This window comes from Chelon labrosus (genome assembly GCF_963514085.1).
Source record: "Chelon labrosus genome assembly, chromosome: 3".
Classification (NCBI taxonomy): Eukaryota; Metazoa; Chordata; class Actinopteri; order Mugiliformes; family Mugilidae; genus Chelon; species Chelon labrosus.
This window is the reverse complement of record NC_140339.1, coordinates 17671288-17699045: the sequence shown is the minus strand read 5'-3', so window position 1 is coordinate 17699045 and position 27758 is coordinate 17671288. Positions and strand designations below refer to the sequence as shown.

Below are 27758 nucleotides of genomic sequence, written 5' to 3'. Positions count from 1 at the left end.
TTCCCGTCGGGAATCGTTTGTGCGCTACTTTCATTTTAATCACCGGACCGTGAACGCGGCGGAGCGCAAATGCGCATCGCTCTGCGCATCTTTGAGTCTTCAGAACCACACCGTGGACAATCTCCCTGACATCCAAGGACCTCTCTCCTCCACAATCCGACGAGGCTTTCTTCGCCGCCTATGGCCGCACATCGGCATCCCTGAGCCACTTGGCCTCGTCCCCGGACCTTTCACCCATCCGCTCTCCTCAAAAGGTCTTTGAATCGGAGAGACGTTTCTACATTTTTTTTTTTTAATTTTTAATTTTATTTCATTTTAAAATAATCCTCGGCTGACTGTATTGCTTTTTTTTAAAGGACCCGGTGCTATGCAGGGCCCATCTATCTAGATCTTGTGATCAATAGCCTGCACGATCTCTCCTCCCACATTCGTCCGATCGAGACCCTGGTACTCTCAACGAGCCCCCCGACGATGCATCCTAACGCAGTGATGCTGGCGGTGGTCCTTTTGGCGAACTTGATGGTGCCTTTCGCCTCGGCGCAGAACGGTAAGACGACAGATGTGGCATGATTGTAAACATCGCATCGAGGGGGGGAAGTGACTTGACTTGTGCGAGGACGCCCGGGCGAGATGTTTCTGAAGAGGGGTTGTGAGGATGACTGCGTTAAGGCACTACTATAGTTGCACGCATCTTGACAAGAAGGCCAGAGTTAGACACTAAGAAATATGATTTAATCACGGACCCCACGTTGCAATAAATCATTTCTTTGCACGGTTATTTGTTGCTGAATGAAGTAATGTAGGTGTGTCTGTAAGAGGAAGGAACTGTCACTTTCATGAAAGTCGACCTGATTTATTTTTTTTTATTTTACAAAAAGACAAAAGTCTGGCTCGAGACATGTTTTGCACCTTTATGAAATGAGTTCTAAAATTTACAGTTTATCTTGACATGAGGTGACAGTCCATGGGTAACCAATAGGCTGTCAGTGTGTAGTTTGTTTAGTCCAATGGGGGTTGGGCAGCAAGAGCATGTCAAGCAAGACTAACCTGCTCTGGATGCTGGACAAGTAACTATGACCAATACCAAACACAGGCTGAAGACTCACCTGGTATGTTTGAAACGCCAGGCCCCATTGTGTCACTTATAACTCAGAACCGTTATCCAGTTATCCCACACTACCTGTCACACCAGCTTCAGTGGACCTTTCTTACCAGTTGCTTCAGTCTGCAGCAGTCGCAGCTCTAAATACACACACAAATAACTATTGTTCCCTCACCCGGTGATCGTGCTTGAGCTACGCATGCTTTTTTTCTTCCCTCTGAGATGTTCTTTTGTGACTTTCAAAAGATCGCCGCCTTTTAATCATACAGAAACTGGCATGTTTTCCGGTCTCAGTAAATGTCAGCAACATGCTGCTGGGAGCTCCAGGCTGACCTCCTCTGATGCAGCCTGTCCTGACTTTAAATTTCTGTTGAATCACAATCGCCCGGCGGCGGGGCACGCACATCAGCAGCCATTCATGAAAGAGAAAGTAAAATCAAAATGTTTTCGAACCAGGTCAGATACCTTGAGGAACCGTGTCGTGATTTTGTCTGTGGTGCTTTTAGGTGCTGCTAGGATCCCATACCCACATCGAGGCCCGTGTTTTGACAATCCAGTGTCACTGACACTAATCCCCCTTCACAGGAAAATAAGGCAGAGAATTATTTTACATATTTAATCATGTAAATGCTTAATGCCTACATCGTCTCTGCTGTGTGTGGTAATCGGACACCCACCAAGACTTAATAAGACATGTGCTTTGATGATAGGTTGAGAAGGTTGTGAAAAATGTCACTCCAGCTCTATAGCACATTTTAAGGATTTAATCTGGCAAGTATTTCAAATGGAAAACCATATTTCTGTCTTATCTAAAATAAAGAAATACAATCAGCAACATCTGGAAAACAGAAGCAACCTATGTGTTCAGCTGGGTAGGAGACAAAAAAAATAAACGCCAGAGCAGTTATGTAACTAAATAGTATCTCATGAATCCCGTTCTTTCTTCGCTTGCTAATTCCTCTGAAGTGACTCAAGTGTGCGCATGTGCTTCGAGGCTTTCTCTCACCCTTCTATCTGGAAAATCAAATACCCAATAAGCCCTCCATTGTTTGATAAAGCTCAAGCGAAGGCATTCCAAACACTTCCTGTGGTCTGGAAGTGGGCGGCTGAGGCCCAGCTCGCACCGCACACAAATACATCCAGCGGTCAGCGAGAGGCAGGCCGGTGCCACCCAGTCACAAAATCTGTCAGTGTTTCAGCTGTAGAGATCCATTCTATCTATATTCATTCCAAGTAAATAGGTCCTGCGTCCATTACAGGTTTGATAAGAGCCATAATAGGCTACAGTTATCGTTTAACGCGGAAGGTAATATTCTGACATTTGCTCACATTGCCTGCAAAAGCAATTTCACTCCCCTCTCACAGTTCAGATTAAGGGTAATCGGGAGCGTGGCTTCTTATGCAATCCTAGATTTTGCCGTGATATCACAGAGTTCAGGCAGCGACGCAGGGACAATAATAATTATAAGTGCAGGAGAGGTAATCACTGAGTCTGGGAAGCAGAGGGAATTCATGCCATTATTTCCTCATGTTCAGGGAGAAGCGGGCCTGCTATAGGTGGCCGGTTTTCTGCGACAGATATTTGGAGGACTGTAAATAGCATCCGTCCATTCTGCCTCGTTTCTATTTTTAGCCAGCGAGGCACAGCACAGAGAACTGTGGCTTTAAGGTCCTTTTGTGAAAGTGAATCCATTAACTCTTAATGGACGGCCTCCTTGTGCACAGCTGCGCGTCCCTCTAAAGGCTCACTAGGTGGCTGGGAACTATTTAAGATGAGCGACGATGTGATCGTTTTGCATAGAAAATAAAGGCTGTCGAGAAGGTGACGAGGGCTGACCTCGAGAACGGCTTCTGAATCTTACGTAATTTCCCCCCCACGAACCATGTAGCCTGCTCCAGCTTGCCTGCTTTTTTTGCCTGTGTGAATCAACACATGCAGGTCATGCTAAAATGACCTTTTAAAGAAACGGGATGATATGTTCAAAATGCAGGCACGATTCAAAAACAGCTGCACCCACATGTTCTGCACAAACGTGCTGCAATTACAGTGTCGTTCTACTCTATTCTTGATAACCTATAAACCCAACAGTGCATTTTAAGAAAAGCACTTCACAGCTTGTAGCAGTTCAATCAATAAACCTACGTGATTCTGCAGCTTGTCCATTATCATATTTGGAGCAGGCTCTGGACAAAGGTTCATTTGTGAGTCTGGAAAATATGCTGTAGGAATGAAGCCAAATTCTTACACTGAGTCATGCTTGCCCACTGTGAAATCTGATACGGCTGATTATGAGCAGCATCACACTGTATAAAACACTCTGCAGGCATACTCTATACTGATGCACAACTGTAAGGTGAGCAAGGATTTATTTATTTTTTTTTAGATAATGATTTGTCTTGGAGGGATTTGCTGAGCATGCACTCCTTCTTTTTCTTTTTTTTTTTTCCAGCAACAACCTGCTTCACATTCATATAGTAGCACGCTTTCCACAATTTAGCCACAACCCTGTGCTTCTGGCTCTTCTGCAGGACAAACTCAGGTTAAGTGTGTTGCACGAGGACTCGAGGCTCAGAGACAGGATATTCAGGGAGGTTGCTTCCATTTATACGCGGCCAATTTTTCCCATGGGCTCGGATATTTTAACCAGCGACACAGCAGACACAAGGATGCCTCTTTTACCTACAAGCCAGCTGATGTTCGGCTTGCGGGACTCATTTAACTTGACAAATAACAATAACCAGAAGTGTGTTCAGACGGAGATTAGAGAAGAGCGATTGTCGCCGCTGCAGTAAACACTTAATAGTAAAAGAGATTCTCTTGGAGGTGTACTTCATCTGGTTTTTGGAATGATTGTATTATGACGGTGACTGCAGGCTTCTCGGGTATTGCGTCTAAATCATTTGAATTTCATTGTTGTGACCTCTGAAACAGAAATAGGAGAAGTTCACCGGTTGTGATTAAAGGATGGGATTAGAGCATTTCTGCTCTGCAAAGAGGTTATTGGGATTTAGATCTCATTAAACTGTTGCCTCTCCTCTGTGATCTGAACGACAGACTCAAGTATTACCAGTAAAGCAGAAATGCTGGGCTTTACTTCGAAGCCTTATCTCGTCACATGGATGTTAGTGACGACAGCATGTTGAGAGCATCATCACACCTGTAGTGTGTCTTGCAAGTGGATGGGAAGTCGCAATAAAAATAACTTTAAAAGTCAGCGCAGATTAAATGTAAATGGGATATTTAACACGATAATACATTTCTCTTGTAAGATATGCAAATACTGATATCGCTACATTTTCTTGAGCTAGGATTTATACCGAGTAGCCCATGTGCATGTGTATTAGACCTTTAAACAAAAACTACCCGATTGTATTTCTCCAGATTACTACTGACCATTTAGCAACGGCTAGTAGTAATCTGAGCAACCTGCCCATGCATATATTGTTCTGCATTTATTTAAGTAAGGCTCATTCCTTTTGAAGCTACTGACTCGCAGAGTCTTTAAACGCTGTACAGTAAACAACTTAAACCACATATTTATTAATTAACTCTTGGCTGCAGCAGTAATTTTAATGTCTGCGAGGCTCAGTGTTTGGGTTCTGGGTTTGGCCTCATCATTTTTTCTGTGCCAGAAAGAATGCGCTGTCACGACCCCTTTCAGCACAGTGTGGATATTTCCTCACAGTGTGTCAAAACTGCTAATGGATTCTGAAGGTTGAGCTCCATAATCTTCATACTTTACTGAAATGAAGATGAAGAAACCACCTAAACTCCTTACCAACGTTAAAAATGGTAGAATATTAAGACATGTTTTAACAGTAATGTAGCATAAAGGTGAGTCATAGTTAATGGGAAAAAACATGCACAACCGCAAATATGCTGCTTGCCTTTAATCTATGCTTTACTTTTGGGATGCCAAAGAGGATAATAAGGAGTAAGTGTGGACTATCTAAAAAGCTGATAAAAACATGTGTAAAAGAAAAATGAGAAACCAAAAATATGTCCAGAAGTTATAGAACAGTTGGTATCTCCATAAGGGGACAACAGACTCTCAGTGCTACAGTGCTAACACTAGGTAAAGCCATTCTTATCAGCTTCTAAAAAGGAAAATGGGTGACATAAATTGAGATATTTTCTATACCCCATCACTTAGAGTTTTGTTTGTTTAAGGCAGTGTGCGCTGGCCACTAAACGTCCACAGGTAATGGGGTGCTCCTAAATTTTCAGTTTTTGTCTTGCACAGCAAAGTCCATAACTCCAAAATGTGCCCAGACCTCCCACTGTGGAAGATGTCTTTTGCATTATGTCCCTTGCAGCTTAGTTCTGGCACTTTTTGCTTCTTCTGCAGAATCCAATTCCTCACTGTTAAATCTATTTTATCGTTGTGTTTGAAATCGTAGAAGAGTCGGTGATTTTATATGATGATGATGCTTTTGCTGAGACACCCAGAGTAAGCTCACACAGGAGTCCGCACTCAAGCTTGGCCGTTACTGATAACCCCCAGGGTGTTTGCCAACTGTGCTTGTCTGTCATCACCCTGACTCACCTTACTTGTTTTCTGGCACATGTAAGGGCAGGGCGTGTTACACCTCTATGATTGTTTTGTGTGTTTGGACATTCCCGGTAAAACTCTGCCTAGCTTCCACCCAAAACGAACGCTCAGCTGTCTGGACCTACTGAAAACACCTATGTGGGGGTATTGGGACCTTTCAGCCAAAATCCATCTTGATTTAGTTAGAATAAAGCTACTGTTACTGTAACATTTAACAGTGAGCGAAAGACCGTAGAAATCCAAACAATGGCTTGGACTGTGATATGCTGCAAATGACCTGTGAGGGCACATATATTTGTCACAGCACAATGCAGGTACAACAAAGCTGCGCCCATATCCACACACACACACACACACACACACACACACACACACACACACACACACTGATTAGCGTATAACCAGTTAGTTCATTGGCCCTAGGGGGTTTCCTACCCTCTGCTTTCTCTGTCTGTGTTGTGGGACTGAGGACGGGGATCCAGGTTGTAGGCAGGCAGCTGACTCACCCTCAGGCTTCGTGGTGGTGGTGGTGGTGGTGTGTGGCACGTTGTCAGTCCTCAGGGGACCTCTCGTCTCTACCTACGTGAGGGGAGTATGTAGGCCGTAATGACAGTGACTTCCACACAGCTTTGGACAGAGCTTGTCACGTAAAAAATACAGGTTATTTTCTGATATTGCCGTGCACATGCCACTCTGAATATGGAGTTAAAATGAGCTAAAGCGTGTATACAGCGCAGCGAAGGGCCTGAGTGTTTTTCGTTTTAATAATCTGTCAAAGCATTTATTCACGTTAACGATCAACTTCCTCAGTTAGATCCAGTCAATCGTGGCAACTACCTGTCTGCACATTGCTGGTCTGTCACTACTTTGACACGGACCAGCGAGAAACTCCCCCACAGCCTGGCCACTTGGTTAATATAAGTTTTTAGCCGTTTCCATCAATTCGGTTATAATGTTGATTTCTACAAATGCATGAACGTGTTCACATAATGCTACCTTGAAATTTTTCAGACAGCAAGTACATGATACCTGAAGGATAGATTTTAGGAGTAATAGTGGACAGAGTCCTGGTCTACGTGTCTGCATGCTCTGCAGATCTTTCAATCAACTGAAACATAAGCAGAGCTTTAATTCTGCAAATCTTCAGTGGCTGGTGAGCCCCTCACCCCCACTCCACCACACACCGCAAATAAATCTACTTCCTGCTTAACTTCCTTGGGTCAAGGAACCATATTTGGTAATTTCCACACACATTTTAAATTGCAGCCCCATGCCTCTCAGTGAGGTCTAGAAGTGTGTGGTTTTCACCCAGCCAATCAGCAAAGATCAAGGCAAAATTCTCAGGGCAAATCGGGGTCAAATGTAGTCTGCAAGGTCCTCCTCTGCATGAACGCTGAGTGTAACTGCTTTATTAGGTACCGCCAAGAAGTGGCCTAATGTGATACTGTGTATGTTGACAATTGCCTGAATCAGCACTTAATCTTCTAATGGTTTAAAATACATGTTTACATTTGTTTACCATTTAAAGGGGAATTACGTTTTTTACAACCTGGACCTTATTTCTGGCATAAAATAAAAATCGTTTACTCACCCATATAACTTTGGTGTCATTTGGAGTCGTTCTGACGATATTTAGATCTCCGTATATCCATATACTGGGAGTGACTGGGGCACCGCAGCACAGCCTCTAAATAACGCATTATCTGCCGCGAAACTCGTCCATTTCACCAATATTTTGTTATGATACACTAGTGCTATTCCCCATTGAGTCCGGAGTTAGCTGTTATCTATTCGCGGACGTGCAGCGGTTTGTTGTTCTTTGGCCAGCTGTCCCTCTCTCTGCCTCTGCATCCTCCTTTCGCGGGGCTCCTCATCCATGTACTCTGACTCAAAATGGTAAGGACGTCCATCATAAACAAGGTTGTCGTCCACAACCTCAGAATCGGAAAAATATTCAGCCATGTTGCAAAAAACTAGCAGTAGCAAATTACAGGTAAACAAGCCGTGCAGGGTACGCGCGGCGCTCAGAGATGACATCGTCCAGGTCAGAGGTTAGTAGGTCAATCTACAGACCCCGGATGATGGTAACAGGTAACTCCGGACTCAACGGGGAATTGCACTAGCGTATCATAACAAAATATTGGTGAAATGAACGTGTCTCGGCAGATAATGCGTTATTTGAAGGCTGCGTTTCGGTGCCCCAGTCACTCCCACTATATGGATATAGGCGGACCTCGTCTGAATATCGTCCGAATGACTCCAAATGACACCAAAGTTATATGGGAGAGTAATATATGGTAAATTCATTAGTCTAATTTTGAAAAATTTCACAAAAGTGAAAAGTCTTCTTATGCCCTACATAACACTGTAGGGTTGACACGTGCATGATTTTGTGTTGAACTCTAACACATTATCGTACATGTTGCAAGTTCCCTAGATCTTGTGCATTCTGAGGAATTACACAAACTCCTTGCAAAAGACTGCAGCTCACAGACTGCAGGTTGTGTAAAATTGTCGTAAAAGGAACTTGGATTAACTTGTATGGTTTGAAGTGCAGTTAGTCAAATATTTTTTACTTGATTGACAACATTGGTCATTTACTATGCGAAATCTTTACAATACTTGCTTTTCCCAGCCTTATATTGTCATAAATTCAATACTCGTGTATCTTTTTTTAGACTGTCGGTCAGGCAGAGATATAAATTTGAATAAGTCACCTCAGGCTCAGAGCGCCTACTCAACAACATACATCATGCTGGATTCAAAATATAATCAGCTTTGCAAAAATACCTCGAAAAAAAAGAAAAATTGCTTTCGTGCATTTGTTTTGAACAAACTGAACCTAAGTCGGCGCGGCTGCCGATCAGTTGATCATGTTCTATCCCAGAGATCGACCAAACTCATTTCCCTTCCATGACCAAGTTGCTGAGATCTGTCCACCGTCCACCGTCCGCAGACCTCTGTCACTTCTCATCTCCTAGCACGACTTTGAAACGAATGAGTGCCGGCTGGCTGCTTTGAGTTTTGTTTTTACTGCCAGTGTAAGCTCCTTGTTTAAACAACACGAAAACGGCTCGGCTCATTGGCCCGGTGTTGTCTCCAGTTTGTTCTGTGCGTATCTCTCCACAGAGTTTCCCTGAGCCTGAATTTAAATGAAGTCATCTGCTCCCTTTTCTGATTTAATTTGCTGTCGCCTTGGAGGACATTCATTACCTTTCTTAAGTAGCTACTACGCTATGATTACAATCTCTTATGCATGGATGACATACTCCTAGTTATATTAAGACATGTGATACGCCAATAGCAGGGTGTACCATAGTAAATGCTTCGTCATACACGAATATTGAATATTATTAAGTGTGTAGGAGGAAAGACTTGGATTCACCCTCTGGGGTTGTGGTGAGCTTGATGGGCCCAGATGTTTCCAGAGAAAAGAAACAAATGCTAATTACTCTGCATATCTCTAGGCATCGCACACAGAAGCACAAGCACCTAATATCCTCAGAGATAGTGTATCTTCTAGTAAGAAGACTGCACTTTCTTTGCTAAATTCTCCTCGCAATTTTTCGTTCCTCTCATCTAATGTATTTTCACATGGCTGTGAGTCATGAGCTGGTGTTGGGCAGCAGACTTGTTAACTTGTTATCGTGCCACCAACTAAAATGTATCGTGACTGAGTCCAGAATAATGTTCTCAATCTGTGCTGACTCTATGCGTGCATTATGTGCAAAAGGACTAATATACATTTACATCTGGCAGTCACACTTTGAATATGTAACTTGAATAAAATGTGACTGGCGTCATTGCCGGGAGGAGGCTGAATACTGTGGGTGCAATCCTTTCTCAGGCTTCTTCAAGCTTATCTGTTCATGTGCTGATGATACATTACTTTGAGCAGGGTAGACAGATCTAGGAGGGCCTATAAGCTGTTGTATTTAGACACAACACTCAGTTGAACTCTCAGGAGACCACAGGCTCTTTGTTCCCATTTCCTCTGCAACAATTCAGGGCAGAGTTAAGGCAGTGTATTTTTATTATTTATTTTAGCACATGTGGTACTCAGCTGACAGGCTGCAGAGCAGTGTCTGTGGGCCAGGTGATTTTTCATTAGAAGAGGTTCATTAAGGTTGGCAGTGTGTTGTTAGGCTAACTGCCGATGTGGAACAGGGTCATGAATCAGGCACAGACGCAGCATGGTACAGTCACATTTGTGGTAATGATGCTTATGGATCCACTGGATGGATTATGGATTCTATTATGAAATTCACAGTATTTCAGAATTGAAAATGTTTCACATTTCACATAAAGTAAGGGTCGTTCACCAGACTGAGAGAAAATGGGGAGATTTAATGCCAGTCGTGTGTTGAATTGGGGACAACTAAGTATTTCAAATCACAAATCAATCCTTCTGTGGTTCTGGAGAAGTGATTTGAACTTGAACTATCCTATATCACTGTGACCATATGTGAATTTTAAAAACCTGCTCTTAAAGTCCAGATTATCCAAAATGTAAGCTGGTTGACCTAATTTCTGGCTTTACCAGCAAGAGCTGATAGGGATGAAAAGAGATTACGGTACATACACACAGTTACATTTATTTGTGGCAATGACCACAAATTGCTTTTAGTACACGTTTTTAAGCATTGCGAGGAATTATTCATGTGAATTGGCATAAATTGAAAATCAAGGATTATTAATCAGGTAAAGTATTTGAGTGATGATGACATAAAATGCAGACTTTTAAAACTGATGTTATTTATCATGCTACAATACCGCCTACGAAGCCTGCTACAGATTATAGGAAAACATAAGATGGCATAAAGCTATGTCTGCTGGGATTTCCTTCAGCCCATCCAGTTTCCTCCTACAGACCAATGACATGCATGTTATGTGAAGCGGTGACTCTAAATTGCCTGTAGGTGTGAAAGTGGGTGTGAATGTGTTTGTCCGTCTGTATGCGTTAGCCCAGTGACAGCCTGGCGACATGTCCAGACTGTACCTCTCCTCTCACACATTGTGTGCTGGGATAAACCCATGATCCTGAACAGGATATTTGAGAACAGAAAGTAAATTGATGATAATAGGAAAGTGGTGTGGCACATGAAACATAACACATGCAAGAATATATTGTGTGCAGTGTTACGTTATTAACAAACTCACAAACATTTTGAGTAGGAAGAGATGATATCCAGTGTTCCTGTTCAGCAGTGACCAATTTATGGTCTTTGCTGAACAAGAAGAAGACATTTTCCATGCCAGCGTTGTCAAGTAAGAGTGCGGCCTGTAGAAAAGGGTTTGGAGATCGCTCACATTCTTGACTAAACAAACTGTTAAGAAACTGACTTTGACTGATTGAGCGTGGTGAGAATGCTCAAACAATGTCTTCACTGCAAAATGTATTTACTTGTGTACTGCATTTACTGTACTGTAACCAATGTTTTCTCTGTTTGCTCAAGCATACGCACAAGAAAGGTACATTTCAAGTATTGTTGCAGTCATCCTTATAGGGTTACATGTGAACAAGAAAGAGACAAAAAGAAAGAGTAAAGAAAATCCGCAACATACCAGCTCTACTTGCTGCCAAGGATTCGGGACGAGTTGACTATGACTTTGTGTGACAGTTGGCCTTAAGTGGGCCAGGGAACCTTGACACTAAACGGACTGGATTTGGACAATCATTAACCTTCCCTTTTTCCACCTATCAATGATTTGAGGCTTGCTTCTTTTTGGTTTGCGTTTAATCATCCTCTCTTTTGTTTGTATGTACTCTGATTCTGTTTAATTTTCTTCTCTACCCCTTGGCCTTACCATGCCTTCCTTCTGCTCCTACCCTTTCCTTCCCTGCCATCCCGATACGCTTTTCCTCTCCAGCTGGGTTTGTGAAGTCGCCACTGTCTGAGACTAAGCTTACGGGGGACACCTTTGAGCTGTACTGCGAGGTGGTCGGTAACCCCACTCCAGAGATCCAGTGGTGGTATGCTGAGGTCAACAGAGCCGACTCCTTCAAGCAGCTGTGGGACGGAGCCCGCAAGCGGCGGGTATCCATCAACACGGCCTACGGCGCCAATGGGGTCAGTGTGCTCGGCATCACGCGCCTCACACTGGAGGACTCTGGGACCTATGAGTGCCGGGCAAGCAACGACCCCAGGCGCAATGACCTCCGACAAAACCCTGCCATCACCTGGATCCGCGCCCAGGCCACCATTTCGGTGCTACAGAGTGAGTGGTCTATGTCCCGTAGTACCTAGATGGTGAACTACAACCCCCCTCTCCCAACCACTCCAACCTGTTAAAAGCCTCTCAAGAGTCCACCCTCACCACAGCGGTCACTGGCCAGGCAAAAATAAAACAAACACCAACCACGTTATTTATTCATATTCATTTTTTTAGTTGATTTTTATAACTAGAATTTTTCTAATTATCTAAATCCCTTTATCCCAGTGGTTTCCTTTTGTGTTTTGTTTTTATTAACATTAAATTTGGTTTGGTAAATTTTATTTATTTTTTCTCCTTTACTGAAGTCAGAAAATTCCCCGTCTCTCCCAAAAGTACTTGTGCATCATTTTGTAAATGACCACAAACCCAGGAACTTAGCCCAGTCTTTATCTACATCTCTCTCTTTCCTCCCACACCAAGTCTTTGTTCTTACTGTCTCGTGTCCTTTTATAATATTCTGATCACTATCTTTTTATTTGTATTTCACTCCCATTTCCTGTTCCTAGATTTATTTGTGATTCCTTTGGCATTATGTTGTGTCTCTTGCGTTGCGTGGATTGTTTTATTTACTTCAAAGTCCTGCCTGCTAAATGCAGTGGAAACCTAGTGGCGCTTTGAAGTAATGGTGCTTTTGATTTGGCTTTCCCACTCTGGGCGCAGTGTAAATGGGACTGTAAGAAGACACAAGGAGGGATCCGTTAAGGTGTAAAACAGTGATTCCTGCTGTCAGCTCCTTACTGATAAAAGCAAACGTTTTCTGCTTTCAAATTTGTGTGTGGTAATCCAATAAAGGATAAGACCACGCGGGGGCCTTGAGTGTCTCATTTCTCGTTCAGATGAGACAGAGATTTCGCTGCTACACAACAGTCTCTCTGGACCTACCTGTTCAATGTGTTACCTTGTGCCTTCTCAGCCATTAAGTGTGTGACTATGAATCAGTAATGACATTATATCCGTTAACTCTCTGCTCTGGGCACACAAGCAGTCAAACAAACTGAATTTCGACTGGACCCTTCTAATCTGTGCATGCTTCAGTGCTCTGCCCACTGGAGCACAAGGAGATGTGGAATGTTGTTAGTCATAGTGAAGCGCTCTGAGAAGTTTAGAGGAGTCTGGTCTTCGATGGCTCTTCTGATTGGGCTGAACAAAATTTTATTTGTGTACGAGTACTAATAAGAGATGCTCACTTGTTTCATTTACACATCACCTACTCTCCTGCTTTTAATCAAACAATCTAGATCCTCACTCAATATATTCTGTCATTACTGAGAAGTAAATGTTCTCTGCATATACATGTAATACGACGTTACATGTATATTACAGGCTATACATAATAGCCCTTTGATATGAATGTATAGTTTGTAGTTCGGGAAATATGCTTAAGTCTGACTGTCTTGTTATGGCTACTTTTTCTTAATTTAGTTTGTGAATGTGAGTCACTCTATATCAGTAAAATTCAGTATATATATATATATTATATATATACACACACACACAAATATACTGTATATGCAATTTTCTGACGTTTTCTATTTCCCTTCAAAAGCAATTTTTTTTAAGCAGTTAAAAATATATATATAATGTATGCATGGCTAAACTCTACTGGAGATATGTCATTGTAATATGTATTGCTACTTGAAGAGATACTGCACCCAAAAACTACAAAACCTTCCAGAAATTGTAGTTTCTGATTAAAGGAGATTTTGGGACACCACTACCATGTGTCTACAGTGAATGCTACAGCCAGCAGCTGCTCATCTTAGCTTAGCATGAAGACTACAAACAAAAGCCAGAAACTGCTAGTCTGTTTCCTCCCACAGGTAAAAACCATCAACTTTAAAGCTCTTCAGTTAACATGTTGGTTAAAGTCATGCAGAAACTGGAAATGTGGCATTAATACGGCTTAATGTGTCAGACTATTTCTTGGCCAGAAACAGCCAGGCTACGTGTTTCCCTGTTCCTAGTCTTTATGCACAGCTAAGCTGCCAAGGAGGTGGTTGTAGATTCATATTAAATTATTTCATATAGACATAACAGTGGTTTTGGCTCATTTGATTCTCGTTAAGAAAGTGGATGAGTTCGTTTCCCAAAATGTTGCTTTAATTCATGTCACTTACAACTGACTCCAATGGTGACAGTGTTTTTTTCATGCTGGAAAAAGGTGTAAAAATGTCTGTGGCTTCTCTATCCACCAAAATATATCTATATACACAGCTTCTGCCTTATACGTCTTTTCATCAGACTTACTGAAACGCCATAGAAATGGCTTACACCCACAGAAAGATTATCGAGCAGGAGTGGTTTGAAAGATTTCCGTAGATTTTTTTGTATACGTTTTTACAGCATGATAAACATTTCACTTTCAGGATTCAATGTGACCAACCTGAATTCGGGTTGAGGTTTCTTTGTGAAAAAGTAAATTACAAATCTTTTCCAGCCACTTTTCACGGGGTGAGTAATTCATACTCGGACACACACACATACAGTAGATCTTGTGTGGAGTATGTTGCTGAGACTTTTCCATACTCATAATGGTATGTGAATTTATACTGATTGTGTTGAAAAAGTAACACAGATGTGTGTTATTAAAGAAATGTCTTGGAAAATGCATTATTAAGAATGAGTGGTTCAAGCTATTTAGCTCAACTATGTGCTCAGCAGACTATTCAGTGTGCAAGGACTCACCTTTCTCTGGCGGTGCACATATTGGGTTGCATTGTGCTACAATGTTGGGATTTAAGGGCCCTGCCTTGCCTTGCCTTTCACAGTAGCACAGTAATGCTCCCCTAAATATAGACCATGCCAAGTTGGTTAGTGTGTTTCAGCTATTTAGTTTGATGAATTTCATGCATCTTGGCAAAATGTAATGGAATGTGGCTCCATTTGACATCCAGACAAAACCGTCAAGTATCTGCCAGCTAATTGGATATGACACCAGTCTCAATGCAGCAGTGTTGTCAGAGTACCAGCCAGAGGAAGGGGGGGCAGGTTTCATGGCAATCTTTACATTCTGATATGGTGATACACAATCCAGCAGTTACCACAGTTTAAGCTGTGACACGGTGTCCTACAAACAACCTTCTGATGAAATTGCCTGAGGACCACTGTGCCGTGTTTGCTAAATGTTAATTTATGTACCTCATGTTGTGTGTGTGTGTGCATGTCTCAGAGATACTATTACTAACACATGTGACTCTGCTTTGTGGGAAAGAGAGCGGTGTGTGGGGGTGGGAAGATATCCCCTTAGCTATTGAGTATACAGAGTTACAGGATAAGCGTACTTTGAATGCTAATAGAAGTCAAAGACTCCGTAGCCCTTCCTTCCCCTCTCTTCCCTTATGCCTTGCTAGTGGCCTTGCTGCAGCAGCAGCCAGTAGTAGGATTATGATGCTTCTCCTCTCTGCTCCTCCCCTCGGGGGCTCCATCGTTGCCATGGTTGGCCTACCCTGGAGGAGGAGGAGGGGCAGTGTGGAGGAGGCTTCCTGCTCACAACGCGAGGCAGAGCAAAGGGCGCCTCGCTCTCAGATGACACCTCCTGCTTCCCCGGTCGTCCTTGAGAAATGGACCCCGGTACTGTTTAGTAACTAGTGCGTGGTTAGCAGTTTAGAGATCTAGATGCTCATTCAGCGGTTGTATAAAATGTCAAAGGTCTGTTCAGTGTCACATCAGTCGTCAGCCCAGGGGTCTCATTTATTAATCTGTGTAAAATCCTGATCAGCTGAAAAATGTGAGCCTTGTATTGCGCCCACTATGTTTCCACAATTAAGTGGTCAGTGCAAACCCCCTATGGAAACTGACTTACATCTTGTTCCTGTGGAGGTAGGCAGCGTTAGAAACACAACAAATCTAAGGGTCTGACGGCTGCAGCAGCTGTTAATGCCACAGACCGGACAAGTCTCCAAATTAAAGATCCAAGCGATCGGACATGGAGGTGTGCTTTGCAGCACCAGATGGTTGAGACGCAGGGACGCTCGCTGTAGGGTATTTGTTTAACATCCAAATAAACTTCCACATAGCTTATAAGGCTGATAGAATCTCACCCACTCAACACAACATTTAACTCCAAAATGAAGCATGTAAGTGTTTCTTTCATTTCATGGTTGAGTCCAGGTGGTGGAGATGTATAGGGTAAGTTGGAGAAAGATAATGCTGCCACAGTCATCTCCACTGTTATGTCTTAACTGAAGTGATCCGGAAAAAAGTAGTTGGGTCTACTAGTCCAGTAGTCTGTTCTCCATTGCGTAAGGAAATGTATTTTATTATTCCATCACTCAGTTAATGTGGCTGAACTGAAAAGAAATAATAATTTTCATAAAAATACATTAATTATGAATCACAAATGCCATATAACACAGCCAGCCTGAGTGCTTCTCTGTTTGGATATGTAGGATTATTTATTTTCTATGATAAACTTTTTTTGTTTAATGTAGAATACGCAATCACTGTTGAGAAGTGTACATATACAGAGGTTGTAAATGAGGCCCCTGATCCCCCCCAAAAACGACTAAGATTGCAAACAAGTTTAGGGTAGGATATCTTAAAGAGCATGTGCAGTTTACTGAACAAAATATCTTATTTGTTCCTGTGTTTGACAGAATGACAGTCAAATTTCATGTTTGATTATCGCAGGTCAGTGTAGCATTAATGCGTATTTCCGTAGTCAATCTGTAGACAAATGAGGCATCGCTTTGTCCAAACAGAATGCATAAGTGCTGCATTTCAACTCTGAACATAAAAGGTTCATACAAAGCATTCCTGAGGTTTTATGCACTTATTCTGCTTTTTGTTTATTTGTTGTGTGAACTTCACTTCATAGACACCCTCCTACACAGATCATATAAAAACAGCATACAGCCTACAGCTACTACAGCATGGAAGGAAGCACTAAAACAGCTTGAAGCCCGAGTTCTGGGATAAGGTTTGACTGTCTCTGTCTTCCAGAACCAAAGATCAATGCCTCTGATCAGATCATCCTGTCGTCGGATCATAGTAGCTCTAACCCTGCCCCACCGGTTACCGTGCAGTGTAACCTCACCACTGCCCACACACCCCACAAGGAAAGCTTCTGGATGAAGAATGGACAGGAGATCGCCAACACAAGGACAGAGCTCAGGAACACAGTGTACAGGTGACAAACAGCTTTGCCTCCGTGTTGTAAGCAGGACATATTTTGGGAGAGGAGACAATGCATAGTAATATACCAATCAGCCACAAGATCAAAACCACGGACGGGAGAAATGATTGACCACCTTGTGACAATAGTGTTCCGTTGGGAAACATTTGAACCTGGCATTTGTGTGGCTGTTACTTAGACATGTACCACCCACCTAGACTAGACCAGGCACTCCCACCAAATAGCAATGACACTTCTTGATGGCAGCAGCCACAGTTTAGGAACAACTTAAAAAAAAAAAAAAAACATGAAAAACAGCACAAGGTGTTGACCTGGCCTCCAAATTCACTAGATCTCAAACTGATCAAATATGTGTGGGATACCACAGAGGACCCAAAGGCCCCCACTAACAACATTCTGTTGCCAGACACCACAGGGCACCCTCAGAAGGCCCATGTCCATTCTCTAAAGAGTCACAACTGTTGGAACAAGGGAGACCTACTCAGTATTACATAGGTGGTCATAATGTTATGCATGATTGGTATGTCTGTCTCAAGAAGAAGCTCCTGGAGCACAGGACATTTTAAAGACAAAGGCAATGAACCGATTAGCTGTTAGTTGGAAATGGTAGTATGCACACATTAGCAGGGGTTCAGGGTGGTTTGTCTTGAAAACTGATTGACGGGACTTCCTTGTCAGGGCATTACAGACCACAAACCACAGTGTAACAGACATTTCCTCTGTGAACAAAATCTTTCTAAGCTATCAAAGACAGGTGGAAGACGACAACTCACCAAAGCTAGCCTTTACCTACGTTTGTCTTCAGGCAGTTAATAAACTCACTGACATACAAATGCACATTTTGTAACTGTTGGTTTACTAGCAAGCCTCTATGAATAGCACAAACTGTAACTGAGAAGCAGTAGTGGTCTGCAGCTTTTTATTGATTATAGCATTTGGTTTTAAGTAATTAGCAAACACTGAAATAGTACTAAAGTGTTACTTACCACACACAGACCAGATCTTGAACTATACCTATGCATCTATCTAGAAAAGGAACTCTGCTATTATGAGGCCTACAGTACCACTAGTTGTTAGTTCCCGCTGTCACACATTATCACCACTGGAACACAAAGCTACTGTCGCCCCCGTAGACATACCACAGACTCTCTCTAGCCACAAGATAAGACCAATTGGTCACTTCCTTGTCACATTAGATCAGCGATACTCAGAAGATTACGCCTCAAAATGCCTGTGGTGTCTTTCACTGCAGAATCCAGAGCTGCTGTTCCGTAATATAACAGCATAATGCCAACATTTTGTCTCCCGTGGCCTTGTAGATCCTTCGGGCTTCCACTGCTGTTGTCCAAACTAATTACAAGCGTTAAACTGAAATTAGTTGACTTTATTTACTTGACTCCTCTTTTTTTTTTTTTTTTTTTTGCAGAATCGTGAAACCACGGGCAGATGATTCTGGGGAGTACATGTGTGTTTACACATTTGAAACGGCACCGAATGCAAATGCGACAATTCAAGTGAAAGGTAAGATTTCTCTGTGACATAACAACACCTGAGTCTTTATTACCGTGATGGCAACAAATAAATTGTTGGAAGTTATACTCCAGTGTCCTCGTTGAGGTACCCAAATTCTGAGAATGCCTGGCCGCAAATATAGCTCACCACATGATGACATGGCATTGCCATGTGTGTCTGTCTGCTGAGAGATGGCGAAATAAAGGTGTCCCAGAAGCTGATGCTGTTTGAAGAGAGGCCTTGTTGACAACAAATTCATCCAGTGCAGTGGTGTGATGACGGGGAGCATTCCTGAGGCTGTTGTCACTCTTGGCTTTCGCTGAGACAACTCTAGCAAAACGGACAGGCACTGCACATGCTCTCCAAAACGTGAAAAACATTGGGGCAACTAAGAGGCATCCTTAGGAGCAGTTACAAATATAAAATGTTTCATTTGATATATTCATTTCATAGGTTTAAGTGGTGAAATTTAAGCCGATGTGATAGCAGGATGCTGTAACTACCATGTTGGTTTCATTCAAGCCGACAGTGAAGCCATCAACTTGAATGAAGAATCTTCCCTGAGTAAGGGCAAGTGAAAACCTCTTCAAGAGAAGCTTGCCTGTGTGTAGTGCTTAAGCCAATTTGCTGCGGCATGGCTGTGGCGCATACTGAGCATGCCCTGCCTCTTACTCCGCGGCTGTCTTAAAGCGCTGCCTGATTGCATAACGTGGGCGATGACCGTGTGTGTTCTGCTTTCACTGGGCTGTGAGATGACGAGATTCGTCGGCATTCAAACTGAAGTGTCCTAGCTATCGCTATAGACTGCAGGCCTCTGACTGTTGAGGCTTGCTATCTGTCCGCGGGAGAAAAAGTCAGTAACCAAACTGATGACGCAGGATTATGTCCTTTAATTCTTTATTGAAAAAAATATTCAAATAATGAGTGTTTTGATATTCAGCTTAGGCACTAATGCTAAATCTCTTTTGCTTAGTTCTTAAACGTTATTGTGATTTTCTCAAGGTGTTTGAGATCTTTTGTGACCCAGGTAGCAAGCCCACTGTTAAGCAGGCCAGTTTTGCACTGCGCTTCTGGCAGCAGTTCACTGAGATCCCTCGCCTACAGTGTCCTTGGCACACTCATCCTTGCAGGACTCAGCTCAGAGGCAACAGATGGAGGGTTCTGTGATGTTGTAGGATTAAGGCTCTGAATCCGGTCCCAGCCATCTCTGTGGCAGCAGTTGAGTTTATTGTCTGCGATACTAAGCTTACCACTCACACATATTTGGTACCTTGTATTTCTCAAATTTTAGTAAGCGTTAAGCACATTTCTCTATGAAAAGGTTTCGACCTGCACGCTGATAATTCACATTTTCCTCGCAAAAAACCCTGAATCAAAATCACAACATGTGTGCAGTAGAGGAAAAAAAAACCTATCACACTGCAGAAAGTACCTAATGAGAGGTTTAATTTAACAATATCCAATGTCATTTTAATAAACTTTTTTATTTTTTATTCTGTCTGACAGCTATGACCTTGCTCCTTCTCACGCATCCGTCTCATATTCACAAATCTCTTCACCTCTGTCTACAGATCAGAGATTAATAATCACAGTCAGGAGTGTGAAATGGAGGCTTCTGCCTGTTTTAGCGCCACTCTGGGGGCCGTCCCTGTGCTGTCAGTCACTGGCATAATACAGTCGGGATAAGGCACAAACGAGCTTGGCCACTCCCCTGCTCAGGGAGCACGTGTGCACTATGATTAGAGTGGGATGATGTCACAGAGGAGCTCAGACCCCTCCTGCTCTATTATCCATGCGCAGCTGAAAAATGCTCACTCCAGGCCTCTTCCTTATCCTGCTTAATTGCATGGAAGGAATTAGTGTAATTTTGAGAATTAATGGAAAAGCGGGATCTCCTTAAATGGCAAAATTGTGTCACACCTTTGAGAAATAAAAGTTCCACTGATGGACCAACACTTCGTGACATATGTCTGAATTTATGAAATTCATAACCTCTGCGTTTCATTTTCAGTATCAGCTTATTCGTTAATCAGAGCCAATTTTCACAATTATTCTCTGGCTCAAAATGTCTTTTGTGGAACTCACCGAGGAGTTATTTTGAATGGGAACATCTGGAAGCTCTCATATCATACCGATACCCCTCCTCCATGACCTCATTATGAATTGTATTGAAATGCTTTTTATCTCCTCCAGAATGATATTCCCCATTGCACGGGTTGAGGGTGTATAGTGCTCACAAAAAAAAAAAAACAGCAAAAAACTTTCAAAATGACACTTTTTAATGAAAGCTGTAATCCCTCTTCTTAGCAAAGCTCTGTTCTGCTAATTTCAATTCAATTTTGCATATAGGGTTCATTTTATCTCTAATATGCTGAAATGTCATACCGGGTTATTTGGTCTATACACACACGCACACTTTATTAGGTACACTTGTGACACAGTCTTGCACTAAATCCCCTTCCATGAATATTATGTTTAGTTTTTGTTGAAACAGTGTGAGAAAGGCGTTGATTCAACTGCGTGATTATTGCGGAGGATGTAGTTTGTGGTTCTGTCACGCTATGCTGAATTAAACATAAAAGTGTTTCTGTTATTTGGCCTACCCGGCTGACTAGAATGAGTTGTCTCTCATTTATCTTAAACAAATGCTAAATGCCATAACCTTCATGAAGATAAGATTTAGATTTGCAGGACTGATGTGTCAGGATGCATTAATTTTTTACTAGTGTATCTAATGAACTAACAAGTGAGTATTTGCCCTAATAGTTACAAAAATACTAGTATCTGCAGTTAAAAACTAAACATAGTTTTCATCAAAGCTAACAAACTGATGTGTGCTAAATAACTGTTAAAATGATAGTGTGTTAAAATAAAGTGGAAAATACAGTGTAGATAACAAATAAAATGAATATATGAAATGATAGCCATATAAAAGCCCAAGTAGTCCGGAGGAAAAATGGAAAACTGGAAACATTAGAAACATCATACACCAACAGTGACGGGACTTAAACTAAATAACTCCAAAAAGTCTGTTATATTCCAACTGAGCCACTTCAGTGATTCAGTCCTATTACTGAGAGACCTCTCGCTTACCTCGACATCTAATTAACACAAAGTTACTACCGTAGCCAAAACTACAAATCATTCTTTCTTTATGTTGCCTGGTAGGACTTAAATCACGTCTTTGACCGCCTTATCTCCGCCAACTCAGCTAATGATCCATTATATTTATTTATTTTATATTTCCAGCAAAACCTGATATCACTGGCCACAAGCGAAGTGAAAATAAGAACGAGGGGGAGAACGCAACAATGCACTGCAAGTCCGTTGGTTACCCACATCCCACCTGGACGTGGCATAAAGTGGATGGAACATCCTACCTGGTGCAGGTACCAACTGTAATTTAAGAACTGTCCTAGACATGATAGAGATGGTACTGGTGTGTACTGTATATCTACTCTAAATCTGAGTGTGTTTTCAGTGTAATTAACTTATAGGAATGGTCACTGTGTTCCAGGACATTGACAACTCCACCGGACGCTTCTTCATCACTAACAAAGACAACTACACGGAGCTCAACATACTAAACCTGGATATAAGCACAGATCCTGGAGTCTACCAATGCAACGCCAGCAACGCCATTGGAAACACTTCTAAGACCACCATACTTCGAGTTCGCAGCAATCTTGCACCCCTTTGGCCCTTCCTGGGTGTGCTCGCAGAAATTATAATCCTAGTAGTCATCATCGTTGTGTACGAGAAACGCAAGAGGCCAGACGACATCCTTGACGGTAAGAGTGATTTTTTTCTCTGTTGTTTGCAGGAGGAAGTTATAAATAATGAACTTTTTTGATAAGTGAAGATTTTCTTTGTCTAGTCAGATAAGAATTTTCAGCTGCCTCAGAAATTACACAATACCTTCAGATGTTAAGTCACAGGGATGCTTACGGATGCAAGTAAACTTGAAACTGTGAGCTTGCATGCGCTGTCAGAAATCTTGAGTGGCCAATTGACTAATAAAGGATTTCCCTCCTTGCCTTTGTCTGGTGTGACAAAAGAGGAGCGGAAGGGCATTGTCAAATATAAGCCATGTATTAGACGCATGCAAATCTGACCTTTATAGAAGCACATTAGGGAAACAACGGCGGGGCCACAGCTCACCGTTCAAAGAGGTGGTTATTTTCGTATACTAATGGCAGTGGTGACAGAATTGTGTTTGTGATAGCATATCAGTCAGAATATATAACTTCACTGGTTACTATTCTTTTCCCCTTCCTTCTTTCCTAATGGCAACATAATCTAAATGGGTGGTAAGTGAGAGATCCTGCATGGTTTAAGAGATTTCCTTTTCCTTTTTGTCGATTTGTATGTTTTAACTAGCCCACAGTCCATCTGAAAACATTATGATCTTTGATGGGATATTAACACAGTCAGTTACTTTAAAGAAGTTGTGGTGAAATAAAAACGTGTCTCCATTCATTTCCATTTCCATTAGGCTGAACACATAAAATATGAAATGGGTTAGAGTAATTTCTCAGGAAAGCCATTTTTATTAATAATGGGTATTGGCTGATATTGATAACCCTATCTGCAAATAAGATGACTTTCACCTATAATTTATTTATAACGAAGATTTATTCACCTGGCACACAAGTGGGGATAGCTAACAAGAAGGACGACATTTAAGAAAAAATTAGACTCATCAGTATTATATGGTTATTGGATCAGATTTCAACAACCAGTTCTTATCAAAATATGAGTCTTGTAACACTGGATTTCATTCTGGGATGTTATTCAACTGATACTTAGAAAAAGATAACTATCCTACAGCCAATCAGGGCCATTTTGTTGTAAACAAATCCAACTCCACAGTGCTCAGATGACGTGGATGACTATGTTGCCGTTACTCTTCTGTCCATCACCACATAAAGCCCGAACAAATGATTTCATTGGCTGCCAGATCTTTGCTGGTTCATAATCAGTTCCCAATGGAGTGACTCCAGATCAACTTTCCCCAACAAAAATTCTGTGGAAGGGGGAAGCTAGGGCTGGCTTCCAGGCTTCATGCATCTAAAGTATCTTAATTATTTTCCAGTGCAACCGCACTGGCCAAAACTATGAAAAATATTAAACGGACTATTACCTCTGCCTTGTTCATGTTCACCTTTGCATATGCAGATAATACAATGAATATTCCCTTGAATTTCATTTTTATGCCTCAACAGTCTTCAACAAACAAACCCAACTAGTCTTGCAAAAAACAAGACTTTAAACAGGCCGTAAAAACAAACAGTAAAACTGTGTTGAAACCTACTGGTATGTGCTCCATTCAATAACAACATTTAATGGTATCAATATTTAAATGTCCAGCCCTTTAATTGAGATGAAAACTTATTTTTCAATGTAATTTACAGACTTTTTTCCTCTATGCGGACCACTTGTGGTATTATACTGCTAAAGCACAAAAAAAGCTAGGAGCTTCAGCTCTGTTGGCCAGCTGAGTACACACATGCAGTCTGCAAAACCAAATCTCATCCCGACAACGGAATGCAAACGTAAACAAAGAAATCAACAATACAAAGCAACACAGAAACTACATGATATATCGATGACTTAAATTTAATACATACGACGCACACAATATTTCTGTTTAACGAAAGAAGTCAGGCCAACTCCCATGATAGCAATGTGACAAGACAACAACGCCTACAAGGCCCGAAGGCGTCTCCAGTCACCAAAGGTTCTGTCTGACCTCTGCTCGCGTGGTTTTGTCTTCTTCATTTTTCAGTACAACACGAACTCAGGCAAAACGAAGCCACAGCAGTCGTCCCACTAACGTGAATCACTCCTGCTTGGCAACAGTCAAGCCTTTCATTTAGTCCAGGAGAGAGAAAAAAATAATTAATAAGTAAAATGTGCAAAGGATATTAAGTAGTTACAATTTCCTGCCTCTTAATTCTCCATATACACTTTACCCTTACAGTCACACAGCAAGGGTTCTGGTGACAGACTAGAAGTCATTTAATGGGATTCAAATTAATGTTTCTTGACGCTACACAATCCACTCATTAGTCAAGTAATGAGTGTAAACATAATTTGCAACTACATGACGCTAAGTGATGTTTCAAATAATTTCATAGTAAAGCTGTCAGCTACTGCGACCGTTCTTAAAGTTTGTTTATAATATTAATTACTAACCATCATTTAATGACAAATTGTTTTCTTTACCAAAATAATAAAGCACTATGGTGAGTCTAGCTATAATCTATAATGGATATGTAGTTATATTTTTAGTCATGTAGCATTCTTGTGACCTGTTGTGTTTCGTTAATTACTTAATAATTATATTTAAAAAGCGAACATTTTACTATATTTACTTAAAATATGTGCACCCACTCGCACATAAACAAACCACACAGCATAGGTAAGCTCTCTGCAAGGCCTCTAGTTTGGTTTAATCTAGCGAAAAAAAAAAAAAAAAAAAATGAAGCGATTAAGGTAGATTATATTTGCCATGTTTACGCCGCTCAAATCAGCAACGAGGACTCCCGGCTCACGATGCACAGTCTCACGAAAATCTCCTTTTAGCATCCCATATTCCCGGAGGTTTTTGGCCCCTGTCTGCGTGCATTATGAATTCTGGTCTCTTGATGGCTTAGCTGTGTTTGAACACTGTTACACTCCACTGCCAAAGGCTCTGATGCAGACGCTGACATTTCTATCCAGTGTTTCAAAACCAGTGGCTAAAATTGCAGATTTTGCTGTGTGACGATTTTCTAAACAACAGCTCGCTTTATGCATGCAACAATACGGATGTCAGCCCACATTTTGTGACGCTAAAATGCCACATAAATTCAGTCCGGCTCGATGTGCTACAATGATTACTGTCGGTGTGTGACCGCCAATCTCACACAGTAAAAACCTGTTGTTTGTTATTGTGCTTGCAAAGCCCGTAATAGTAAACATAGCTTTTGTGACGTACACTGTACATACGAGGTGTGAAAACAGGGGTATATGCTGACAGATGTTCCTCCTCCGAGTGTTCACAGAGCCATGTTTTTTTGTCTGACATTATAGCTGCCATAATCTGCTGCATTTTAATGCCATGGAATGCTGCTAATGCTGCTTATCCCAGAGTTATAACTGCATGGACAGTATCTCACTGTGACTTGGTTACTTACCTGTTGACACATTTCATCTGTATGCAAAACACCAACCACTGTGTCAATCCCAAGGCTATGTGGGTTTCAAACTAACCTTTCACTCAGTGCAACAATACTCACAACTATTCACATGCTCCTCTTGCTGTAGTATGTCTCACTGCTGTACTATGAATGCACTGCCTTATAGTGTTTGTCCCGCTGAGAAAATGATACTTAAAATGACTCAGAATGACTTAAATATGCATATTTTCATTAACTTTATGTATAATTGTGAGGATTGGGTGTAACCTCCAGAGGGAATGCATGTTTTTATGCCAAGTGAGCAATACTACATGTAGCAGGCCCTTTCAGAACCACTATGAAATCGCTGCGTGTAATTAAAAGATGGTTTTAAGTGCGCCATCTGTAAGCCTCCTACACATATGCTCAGCCTGAAATGAACAGGAACCCCATGAGATCAGATGGCGTGTGAGGTTAAGTTTACAATGTTTGGTGGTAAGGCTGCTCTTTAAAAGGACCATGACACATTTTTCAGCCCTTCTACTGCAAATATGTCACAGCTGACTATTTTCCAAAAACAAGCTTCTTTTTTTTATTTATTTATTTATTTATTTTTTACTGAATGGGTTCAGCCATTAGTGTCCACGAGCATTTCTAAGAAGCTAACGCCTGTGTTTGCTTGGTGTTCTTGTTCCGACTCTGTTCATCAGATGGAAAATGTACACATACATGCATATAAAATAAGCTGTTCAGCATCTGAGTCCCATTTCTCTGGTGTCAGACAGTGCACCACTCCGCCACTTGCACAACTGTTCAAGTATTTAAGGCAGTCTGTGCTTTCAGCTGCATTACTGCACAATATAGGTGTTCACCGGTACAAGGCTGGTGCTTATGTGCAGCAAATTTCAGGTTTCCTGAAGTTGATCGTCACGCCATAGCGCAATGATAGTTAACCAATAGCTGCCTGGAAATTAGACAGTCTAAAAACAGTCCTATGATTTGCAGTAAATGTGCTGAAACGTGCAAAACAGATGTATGTTCTTGTTATCGTTATCTCACATCTAACTTCTCTGTGCTATTTTTGTCCTTTTCTCTGTTCTTGTCAGATGATGAACCAGTTGGACCTATGTAAGTATATAACTAGTTTTGCTGACGCACACACACTGAAATTTATAAGGAAACACTTGGTGCTGTGATTTGAATGTCTGCTACCAATAGGTCACTAAATTGTAACTGCTTCTTTCCCAGGAAAACAAATTCAACAAACAACCACAAGGACAAAAACATTCGCCAGAGGAATACAAAATAAGCAATTTACTCAAGTAAGACATTGTTATAGAGGACGGGGGCTAAATATAGAACTCAGTGTGAGGATTATCCATAGTCACGCCTTCTCTTGATTTTCTCTCCACAGATGAGATGGCTAAACTGCGTTTTTTGACTACATGACGGTATCAGAGCTGGATGGAGCTCCGAGCAGTTTTGAAAAAAGCATATCTTGTCTCATTTTATGAGAAACAATATCAGCATAACACTGGCAACAAAAAGAACATGACGGCTGTCTTAAGCATGCCTTATTCAGTCTTACGTGGAGATTTCAGGATGACGAATAATGACTAAAACCACCACAAAGGTGTACACATTTTTAATGTGCTGTTGATGTCTCCTTTATTCATTTTACCATGTCCTCAAATGAGGTGATCCCTTTTGTATTACATATCATGTACAATGCATGCAAGGTAATTACGCAATAGGATACTCAGAATAGACATTTTCTGTTGTTATCCCTCGTGTGGCTTTTTTTTTGCATCCAAAATGACCTATGTTTTTTATGGAGTCATCCTATATATATATATATATATATATATATACACACATACATATATATATATATATATATATATATATATATATATATATAATTTTATTCTTGAAATTTGTACAGCATATCATGGTCATTTAACTATATTTGATTTGTGACAAGAAGTCTACTTTTAACAGAACTTTTATTGTGAAGCAAGGGCTTCAATGTCTGGCAGTATTTAAAATTTAACTGAGAGTGCTTACAGAAAATGACT

General features: G+C 41.4%; 1 protein-coding gene across 1 annotated transcript; it reads left to right on the top strand.

Moving 5' to 3' along the window:
- The first annotated feature begins 60 nt into the window (after window positions 1-60).
- nptnb (neuroplastin b) lies at window positions 61-27523 on the top strand. Its single transcript, XM_084541578.1, has 9 exons — window positions 61-547; window positions 11527-11874; window positions 16813-16999; window positions 18432-18526; window positions 21767-21906; window positions 22035-22308; window positions 26787-26808; window positions 26929-27002; window positions 27095-27523. The coding sequence occupies exons 1-8, from the start codon at window positions 472-474 to the stop codon at window positions 26987-26989; spliced, it is 1203 nt and encodes a 400-aa protein (XP_084397704.1). The 5' UTR covers window positions 61-471; the 3' UTR covers window positions 26990-27002; window positions 27095-27523.
- Window positions 27524-27758: the final 235 nt, after the last annotated feature.